At 45.2% G+C, this 10,961-nt stretch overlaps 1 protein-coding gene across 1 annotated transcript in view; it reads left to right on the forward strand.

The window, feature by feature from the left end:
* The window catches only part of KCNK13 (potassium two pore domain channel subfamily K member 13), a 66,227-nt gene continuing 55,266 nt past the window's right edge, over positions 1-10,961 (forward strand). The window contains exon 1 of the mRNA XM_035328601.1: positions 1-819. Coding sequence (XP_035184492.1) covers positions 474-819 — 346 coding nt within the window. The 5' untranslated portion in view covers positions 1-473. The remainder of the gene's footprint in view (positions 820-10,961) is intronic.

Genomic DNA, 10,961 nt, shown 5'->3' on the forward strand with positions numbered 1-10,961 from the left:
GCGGGGAGCCCGCGCACGGCCTCGGTGCCGCCTCGGCGGAGGGAGCTGCCCTCGGGCCGCCGGCTCCTCACATGGCGGCGCCCCGGGGCGGCGGGGCGAGCCGTGCTGCCTCTGCCCCCGCCGGGCCCGCCTCGCCCCCCCCGGCGGCGGGCGGGCGGGCAGGAGGTGCTTGGCGGTGCCTGTCCCTGCGCCCCTCTCCGACGTGCTCGGGGCGGGGGAAAGAAGGGGATATGAAACTCGCCCAGACGGCGGCCGCGGGGGCGGCCCGAGGGGGCTGAGGGGCTCCGCGGGACGGCACGGGGCGGGGAGGAGGGGACGGGACGGGACGGCCGGTGGCCGCCGCCGCCGGGACGCCCCGAGCCGTTGTCCCCGCTCAGGCGTGGCGGGCGGCGCCGCCGTGATGCCGGGCGGCGGCCGCGGGAGGGCCCCGAGGTAGCGGCGCGGCGCGGCGGGCCGGTGCCGCCCGGCGGAGGATGGCGTGCGGCGGCGGCGGCGGCTGCTGCTGCTCCAGCGCGGGCCGCCTGAACGCGGACAACGCGCGGTTCCTCCTGCTGGCGGTGCTGATCGTGCTGTACATGCTGTGCGGCGCCGCCGTCTTCTCGGCCATCGAGCTGCCCACCGAGCGGCAGGCCAAGGAGCGCTGGGAGGAGCGGCTGGAGAACTTCACCCAGCGCCACAACCTCAGCCGCGCCGAGCTCCGCCACTTCCTCCGCGAGTACGAGGAGGCCGCCGTGGCCGGCATCCGCGTCGATGACATCCGGCCCCGGTGGGATTTCACCGGCGCTTTCTACTTCGTGGGCACCGTCGTTTCCACCATCGGTGAGTGCCCGGGCTCGACGGGGTCCCGGGGTGGAGGGGGTGCCGCCGTCGTGCCGGTGCCCGGGTGTCCCTGCGTGCCCCGGTCTGGCCGTGCAGGGGCGCCCCGGGCTGTGCTCGCCTCCCCGGAGGGACGGGGGAGCCTCGGGATGCAGGGGATCACCGCTCACACCCGAAGCCGAAAGGTTCTGAAGAGCCGCCACGCCATCCCGGATTTTGTAGCGTCTTACTGGAGCGAGTCTTCGGTCCCGAGTTGGGGAGGGTCGGTAGGCAGCGAGCTCTGAAGGGACTTTGCTGGTGGGCTAGTCTTTTACACAACAAAAGTCATGAAAATGGCCCTGAGGTGCCCAGCTGCCAGGTGCAGTGCCTGGGAAGGTTGGGTTTCAAACCACCCAGCTCCCCGTCGCGCTGGCTTTCCGTGGCAGAATCAACAGGTCGGTGGGCACTGCCTGCTTCGTTGGCGAACAAACCTGAGTTCATCCGGGCTGCAGGAGCTGCCGGGGAAGGTGATCCTGAATAGAAATTCGGGGGGGCTGAGAAGAGTACATGAAGATGGAAAGGGACAGAGCCGGGAGCTGACATCAGCGCCCCAGGGAGCCTGTGGGTGTCAACAGAAAGGCTGCGTTAGCTGCTGTGGGCAGCCAAGAGCCCCGGAGAAACAGAGCTTGCTTTGGTGAAAGACAGGCAATCTTCTGTGCATTTACCACTGTGATAAATAGGGTCACTACGTCTTAGTAATGGGATTTCCAATTCAAATTAGTTTCACTCCACGTGGGAAACACACCGAAGAATTATTATTTAATTACTAAGGGCGATTCTTCAGGATATCGCCATTAACGCTTGCTCCCTGAACAAGGGCTTTGAGATGTCTTGCTTTCTGTTGGACGTGTGAGCTGTCCGGCAGTTTGTTGAACACTTGATGCTTCCCAGCAGTTCTGCTGATTCCCTAGCACCAAGTTTCTTAGGTCTTTATTTAATTTTGTGATGACAGTTGTCACTGTACTGGTTTTATATTACCTCAGGGCATCACGATTTGGGTGTTCTGTGTCCTTAGACCTGGAGAAGTGTGCTTAAATGTTCTGCTGAACTGGTGCTTTAATGTAACTTACAACATTGCTAAAACCGTTTCTGAGAACTGCTATTGTTTGTTTGCCATTGTAACGTCTCCCTTCAGGTGTGTTTCCTGTATGATCAAAATATGGTGTTGATCCTAACCTTTGCTACAGCCATAAAATCACAGGAAACAGAGCTGGGACCAGATCTCCAAAATTCACCAGGTCCACCTCTGTTCCTAGATGAGGCATCTTGAATGCAGTTACTTCCCTGATAGATGTTTTCCAAGGTGAAGTTTTGAACCTGCAATGCTGGAGATTCCACAGCTTCCACAAGGAATCCAGCCTAGTGTGTTATCATCCTCACTAGAAAAAAAGGTATTCCCAATGTCTATCTTACTGCAGTTTAGTGACTTTCCTAATTTTGGTCTTATCCTCAGACACAGAGAATGGCCTCTTAGGTACTCAAGACTGTCGTGTGTCCCTTCAGTCTTTTCTCAACTTAGAAAGCCACGTTATTATAAAACCCCTTTTCAGTGATACAGTTAATTCTTACCTGTAATAACTGATGCCAGTAGTTCTTAATGTTAATATTTATCTTATATAAATGAGATTGTTAGAGGGAGAAGAATATCTGTGGTCTTATTAGCCGTAATTACTTACAAGCGCAAATACCCACTTAGCCACTCATACTTCCTGGTAATTTCTTTGGTGTGGTGATTTCCGTTGCCCGCAATTGAGAACTCAATCAGCATTTCTGCAGAAAATGCCCTGGAGAACCCTTATTCCTTCAGATGGTCTGTAGTCTTTGAAGATTTACATCCTGCCCCTTCTTTTGACTTGACATTTCTCATTCTTAGTCGTATCAATAGTGTCACTTTCTCAGTTTTATCAACAGCATCATTCTTCCTTAATCCGGCCAGTGGCATTGCATGTTTTCAGTCTTATCAATGTCATCACTCTTCCTAAATCTCCTCAGTAGCATGGCTGCTCTGTGAGGCTGCTGCTGTGCTTCAGCTCTTTATCTTAGCGTGTGCCGCAGGCTGGGCTCTCTGGACAGTCACAAGACAATGGTGACTTGGCCACATCCCTGGGGCCACACCATGCAGAAACGTTCTCCTGCATGCCCTGCTAGCACATTTGTTTTTGTCAACCATATCGTGGCTCATCCTAACACTAGATTGTTTTATACATCTCTGATCAAAGGTTTTGCTCTCTTCTTGACCCTTTCTAAATGGTCTGCATTTCTTTCATGCCCCAGTAGAGTGCCCCCAAATCAATGTGTTACTCCAGCTGTGACCTCGCTAGTCTGAGGAAAGCAGAAAAATTATGTCTTGTGTTTTTCATTCTATACTTCTGGTGACCACATACATTTCTACATTTCTACAGCTAAGTAAAGTTTGGTGCCTTCAGTTAAAGACACTTTTTCAGGGACTGGTGCTTTTATGACACATTCCCTGTATAAACTAATCCTCCACACTCAGAAATACATACTGGTGTCAAAGGTTTTGATTTAACAGGTAAATTGTTGACAAAATAGCTGTCTTCTATTTCTCTTATAAACTTTATATTTTTTTCTCTTCCACATGGTAGAAATTGTTTTGCTGCTGTACTTGAGTAAATATATTTCTTCTGCAGTAAGTAAGGGAAACCTAACCACTTTGATATACTGCTAAAGCATCACTGAAGTGTTACCAGTAGCATTACCTGCCTACCTGTACTTTAGCTAGAAAGATTTACCATAATGTATTCTGGGGTCTGAGAGGAAAGAAGAGAGGTTTACTATATCTAAGGGGATAGTACTGTTTTTAATTAAGATTCATGTAACATATTTGTCACCCAGTTATCAGACTGTGATATCAGTGCGTGGAGTCAAGAGGTTGAAACTAAATATAACCAACCTCTTTTCATTTGTGAAGAAAATACAAGGCTAAACTAATAAAAAAAAAAAAGTCATTTTTTTCCAGTTTAATAATTTAGAGTTTGTTCTGTCAAAGGATGTATTCATATCAACACTCATCCTGTAATTCCTAATTTTGATGTGTCTTTTGCTTAGTGTGATCCAGCATTAGGCCCTGAGGCTACCCATGTAGTGGAAACAGCAGAGGTGTAAGAAGGCAGCCACAAGCACCTGCCCAACTGGCGGATTACCTAGTTTTGCCAGGAGGTCATCCAAGGCAAGAAGATGGGGGTCAAAGCCCCTCCATCCCATGAAGGCAGTTGCCTAACTCTAACCTGTGGGGTGGAGCCTACCTGTGCAGGATCATAGAAGCACAGAATATCCCAAGTTGGAAAGGACCCCCAAAGACCATTGAGTCCAACACCTGGCTCCACACAGGGCCATGTCTGTAGCAGAATCCTTGATACACCACACCCTCTTTGTTTTCTGAGTTAGATCATCTGTTTGCCACATAATGCACTAGCATTTGGTAGGCTCTGGATGCTCAGCGGTGTTGGACTGTAAGGTCACGGCTGTCAGCAGGCACTCCGGTATCTAAGGACCTCTGTGGTACCTTTGGACAGCAGTGCCTCCAGGAATTAGGGAGCTGCTGCCCAGGTGCTTGAAGAGCTATGGATTGGATTGCTGCTTGTCTTTCGTGATAGACACCTCAACACCCTCTGTTCCGCTTGAAATAGGTGGATGCTGTTGTGCAGAGGGTTAAGTATAATGGGGTATTTGCAGCATATAGGTCCTTCTCATAAAGATTCTTCTCTGCTTTTTGAAACCACTGAAAAAAACAGTTACTGACTTCAGTTGCATCAAATGAAGGGCTTATCATTACTGCCTCCATATCTCATGTACATCTGTATTTCTGTGAATAACTTCACAAAATTGAAAGGACTTTGTTTCCTTTTTAAAAACAAACAAACAAAACCTGTGCCCTTCCCAGGCAGTATCATGGTCTTGATTAAAAGTGGTTTATTTTCTAACTCTAAATTATGTGAAATGTGTCTTGTCACAAAGGCATAGCCTAAAGAAAGTAACTCATCAAACTGACGTATGATGTAGCATGTCTGGTGTTTGACCATGCTCACAGCAAAAGAGTTTTTTTTTTTTTTTCTCCTGTTGAAGCAGAATTTCTTGTATGTCAATTTGTGCCCATTGCCTCTTGTCTTTTCTGTGTGAACTGCTTATAAATAGTGAGGCAGAGGAGGAAGTTATATCATTTTCACAAAATGAGGTGCAGTTTGTGGAGAAATTGCCAAAACTTGCATCCTTTCTCTCTGCCAGAAGCTGCTGCCTGTTGTTCTGGAGGTGCACAGCCTTGGTGCAAAGTGAGAAAAGAGGTTTGTCCCCCTGCTGCCTTACCTGAGGCCCAGGAGCCAACATGTGCTGGCAGAAAGGTGGGCTTCGTGCAGTAGAGAGCAAGGGGCAACCAGGTGGTGGTGTGTGCGAAGGGGGGCACGGGGAGTCAGAGCATCTTCTCTGAGTAGCCTAGAGGGGGCTGGGAGGGGAACACTGCTGGTTAACTGGGGGGAACCCCCACGGCAGGGCTGTTCCCTGGTAAGGCAGCCACCCTGACCATCGTGGAGCGAAGGAGGGAGCGCGGCTGGGTGCCAGGCAAAGTGCTGGTGTCCTTGTTTTCACCTGTGTAAACGCAGCATCTACTGCTGAGGGGAGTTACAGCTGGGAGGGAACCAAAGGGAGGGGGAGGAATAATACCCAGCAAAACACCAAAGTTGTGAAAAAGAGATATCTGGGCTACTGTCTGTAGCCTTCAGATTGCCCTGTCTTTACCATCTGTTGGGTGAGCAAAGGGTGGTGGCTGCACCGAGTGCCCCCCCGGTGGCCAGGGGCCTGGTGTCACAGAGACCAAGGGACGGCCGTTACCCAACCGAGCCCGATCTGCATGTTGGAACTTGTACAACACAAGGTACATTGTTCTCCTGGCTAATGTTATTCTTTAAATTCTGTTTATGCTGCAAGCAGCCCTAATAATTCAAAACAGTGGCCTGCTCTAGCTACTGGGCCGTGACCGAGACTCGGTAATCCTGGGTGGGACAATGAGGTAAGCTCACAGGAGCCAGCGTTTTCTTTTCAGTAGGTTCATTCAGGTTCTGGATGTTTCTTGTCATAGATTCTGGAGTACTTTTTCTTCTTGGTGAGCTGACACTAGGCTAAGCTTGTTTTTATGTTCATAAAGTCTGTTGTGGTTCTTGTTCCTGAATGTCAGTTGAACTTGTCCCTGAATGTCATGAACTTCAGAAGACATCATCTGACCCTGAATCCTGTCTGAATGTAAACCCTTACACGTTTTCTTTTAAAGAGATCCCTCTTCTCCTCATAAACAGAGGCATATGCCTGCTACGTAAAAGCATCATGTTTAAAATTTTGCCACAAGAAAGGGGAGTTTGGGTTTCAGTTCCCTGCTTTGTTCCTTCTCATATGCTGACTATTCTTGCCGAGGGCGTAGCCCACATGCCTGATCACCTGTGTTTAGTGGAGGGTGATGTGTACGTAGCTCAGTTTTCTGGATCTTTACTGACTCTGAAATGCTTTTCACCAAGGTTGCTGTCAGTAATGGAGACTCCTATGAATAACTCTGTGCTATGGGGACTGTTTCAGGTGCCCTTCCGAGGTTTCAAACTTCTCCCGGGCATGACATACAGAACTAGTGTGCAAGGACTGGATTACACTTGTGGAGCCGCTGAGCCTCTGAGTTCTTTCTGGATGTAAAATGCTTTTTGTCGTCTTGCCATATTCATCAGCAGAAGACCTAAAGATTGCACCAGGCTGCTTAGGTTCTCCTTCAGATTAAAACAAAACAAAGCAAAACAAAACAAAAAGATATAAAGCATTTAGTTCCAACAAGCTTTATTAAAGGTAACAAATGATTTCCCTGCTTTCCTCTATTGTAGAGCTGCCTGAAGGATGAGAATGCCCCAAGTATCAGTGCAGGTTACGGCTACTTGAGTTAGTATGACACCCACTCTCTCTTTCCCTTTGAATCTACCATATCCTGCAGTCTCTGACTTGAAAAGCATATTCCACTTACACCCTGTAAAAGTAGAATACGGGGAACTGAATGTCATGTCTGATGTCCTTTTCCTCTCAGCGTACGTTAAAAATAGTAATTAGTTTCCATGTTGACAAAAGGTAGGTATTCAAAGATCTCAGACTTTCAGTGTAGAAAACCTGGAATTCCAATAAGCAGAAATTGTAGAAAAAGGGCTTCATAAAATTGTTATTGCAGTAATTAATGTATTAATAAGTATATGGTGATAATTAAAAATGAAAGTATGTCTGGCTAAGTAAGATTAAGCAAGGACATGATGTTTAGATTTTCTTTGAAGTATTTCACAAATGCTAAAGAAACAAAATGCAAAAAAATTGTCACACTGATCATTTTGGAGGCTGTTGTTTTCTGAAGGTATTGAAACAATCCTACTGGCCTTTGCTGTGTAAATAGAACAGACCATTTTTTTTCTTTTGTTTTTCAAATAATATTGCATTTGCATTAAGAGGAGTGCAAAGAGGATTTTAATTAAATATTAAAAAACTCATTTAATGCATTTCTTAAAAATGGAGCTACTAAAGAAAGAGGAACAAGGTTTGCCCAGTGCCAACAAAAGGAAACAGCAGCCAAAAAGATGAAATTAGAAGCAGCAAAAAAACAAGGTTTATTTGACATGCAGGCAATTAGAAGCAGCAAAAAACAAGTAGGTTTATTTGACATGCAGGCAACTGGTAGAGTCAAAAAAAGGGAAGAATCTTTCCTCTATCTCATCCTGATACTTTAACATGAAAGTGGTTTTTGTGTGTGTGTGTGTGTGTTTTCCTACTGTATATAAAAAAGGCTTTCATTAGTTGTAGGTCATCCTTAAAAATGCATTCTAATGCTACTGATCTGATAGCTCTAAGAGCCTGAAAGATGTGTGCTCTTAGAGGATGACTACAAGACTGATTCCCTTCCTTTGGGCTTGGGGGGACAGTTCAGGAAAGTCGTATCTGGAGCTAAAGGCTCTTCACTTTACATTCCCATCCTTCATCTCTCTCTCTGATCCATGTTTGCCAGTATGGAGAGATTAGGCTAAAGCTTTAGGGAAGATGCAGGTAAACTGAGGCTGTTTATTTGCTTTACAGAGATTACCAAGTAGTCCTCAATTCACTTAACTTCTGTTTGGCCCTTGGACTGCATCTGTTCGTATAACTAGTACGTTCCCCAGCTTTGAAGGACTTATTTGCCCAAGTTAGTGATTGGTTCACTGTAATAGTTACTGATGAGTATACAACAGATCTGTATAAAGCAAAGATGTAAAAAAAATGAAAAGCAGAACGGTGGTTATGATGACAGAATGGCCATCAGTCTATACACAGAACAAAGCAGAAATTTTTAAGTTAAGCAAACCATGCAGTAGGAAAGAAGTATGAAATTAAATGAATCCGGAATTTCTTTTTTGTGACATTTAAAAACTAGATCTAAAAAAAACCACAGGAGTGATAGCCTAGCATGTTCTCTCTCGGACAGAGGTTAAAACACAAGGTTAAACCACACAAGAGTAACCCACAAGATTAGGAAAAGGCCAGGAGAGCTCTCCTGTCTATGTTTTATTAATTCTCTTAGTGTCAGAGTCTTCAAGTGATCTTTAAGTCATCCAACTTTACAGTACATATATTAACTAGGTCAGATGAATTAATATGTCCTAATATGTCTGTTTCTCTTCCCTGACCAGAAAAAACAGCTGAGGTTCCAAATGCAAAAATTGGTAATGATTCCAACACTGTTGAAAATGAGGTGAAATAAATCCCACCCTAGCAATCTGATGATGGGCACCCAGAAAGAAGCAGAATAAAGACACTGACTGTTAATTTCTCTGCTACAGGTTCTCTCTCCCTTAAATTAGATCAGTAAATATTTAAAAGCACTCTGAAATCTGCAGAGGCAATAATTTTATCAGTAACTCTCTTTCAAGTAGGTTGGGATGAGGCTTTTTGTCCAGGGCATAGAGCCTGATCATAATGGGGGATATATCTATTCACAAGTTTATATGCTGGGAGATTAGCACAAATTCTGCTACAAGTTTTTCAAACATAAATGCAACTTAAGAGGAAACCCTCCAGATTTGTCTCTAACTTAGTGTAAATGTAGAAGGCAGCTTCTGTGACCACAAAGTGGCAGAGTTCATTAGTTGTTAGAGGAGAAGGGGGAAGAGAAAACCGGGCGATTTCAAGAGCAAAAGTTTTAATAACTCAGAGATTTGCAGCATACAGTCTCAGAGGAACCAAAACTAAAGAAAAATTAGGATAAGGCAGGCTAGCAGTCACTCAGACAAAAGTTACTAATGATGCTGGCTCAAATGGTCCAAGTGTAGAAAGAGGACAAGAACTGCAGTGAAAGACCAGCATGTCTACATTTTCAGTTAGTTATAGATTTCAATCACAAGAAGGAAGCATATAGGAAAAGATCGTGTGGTCGTGATGAAATAGGGTAGGGACCAGTTGGAAATGGTATTCTTTGAACAGTTTTCATTGGATCGCTATCAGAATAGAAGGATGTATCAAATGTGGCTCTGTGGTGGCCTGATGCCTGCCTGCCTGCAGTCCAGAACTGCTGCTATGCCAGTGGAAAAAAAAAAAATCACATTAAAATGTGTGAAGAACTTTGTGTGTAATGTTTCCACCATATTATTTTCTGGGAAGCATTATCCAGAAAACAGTTTTCATGTTTGGCTGATGCACTTTTAGAAATAGGGTCTAGAAGGAAGTACTTGGTATGACCAGGCATCTAGAAAACAGAACTTATGCCAAAATTGAAAGAAATCAAGGAAATCAGGGAATTTGAATAGCTGAGAGAAGGGAATTTGTGTGGAAGAACTCAATATGTGAAAATCTGATGCAAGATGGATTTAATACTCTGTTCTCTAAGTGCACAGCAGCTAGGACAAACGTGAATGGGGCTTAAATTACAACAATGACAGTTCAGGTTACACACAATAAAAAGTTTCCTAACACTGACTATAAAGTGAACCAGTTGTGCATTCTCCCCGGGACTGCCATAGAGAATCCAGCACTGCCGTCCTTGAAAGCAGTTTAACCAGACATCCCTGGTGTCATCCCAGGAATGACACTAGAAACTTTAATTCTGTCACTGCGCAGTGAATGGACAGGATGACTTTTTTATGCCCCTGCCAGAGCTTTCTTTTAGTATGATGTATTTGTTTATTTTCCCAGGTTCCGTAATAGTATGTATTCATTATCCCCATTAGCCTCCAAAAATAAAGATTATGTGTTCAGCACACTGTATATAAAACTTTGTTCTTTGGCAGTTTTCCCTTGTATTTTTAGGATGCAGAGAAAAAGCATTTTGTGACAAATTTACAGGGAAAATATAGATTTTTTAAAAAAATTGTTAAACCCCCAGGAAGTCAAAACAAGATTTTAATATTAGAATGAAGCAGGCTTTGACAAGTGCAATTGTGTTACCCTACTTAGTATACATCTCAAATTAAATAAACTTTAAAACAGCCTAAAATAGAACTGATCATGCACTGAGAAGCACTTAATTAAAGCAGTGAAATCAGATACAACAATATCTTTACTGCTGTTAGAATGAAAAGGGAAAAATGGATGGGAAGAGATTAATCAAAACCACAGCTTAAGATCTTTACTCTGAAGAACTTGGTCCTGTAAGGAGCTAAGTACTTTGCTGGAAGATGCTCTTCTGTCAGCTGTAATTAAGTGTACCTCCTTCTGTAGTGTTACATATATCCCCAAGACTTAGAGACAAAGAGCAGGAGGAAAGTACATCTGTTCCTATTCAACAGCTGGAGAATTAAAGCAATGAAATTATATTTAAACTGAGCAGTGGGTATCTTCCTCTGTGCCCTCCACTTCTCCTTGCATCTCCCACTTGTTCTAAAGAGAGACCTTGCAAAATAGGCTCTTGTTCACTTGCAGTGTTTCCCTGCAGAAACCAGAGGAGGGAAGGAAAGGGAGGAAGGGTGGCTGTGCACACCCAGACCTCGCCTTCATATATGCATGGGGCATGGCTGGGGCCGCAGCTGAGTGGGTTTTAGGACAGTTTTTGGGTAAATGCTGGAGAGGGGGGAGGAGAGGAGAGGAGAGGAGAGGAGAGGAGAGGAGAGGAGAGG

Source organism: Oxyura jamaicensis, chromosome 5, assembly GCF_011077185.1.
Source record: "Oxyura jamaicensis isolate SHBP4307 breed ruddy duck chromosome 5, BPBGC_Ojam_1.0, whole genome shotgun sequence".
NCBI classification, from domain to species: domain Eukaryota; kingdom Metazoa; phylum Chordata; class Aves; order Anseriformes; family Anatidae; genus Oxyura; species Oxyura jamaicensis.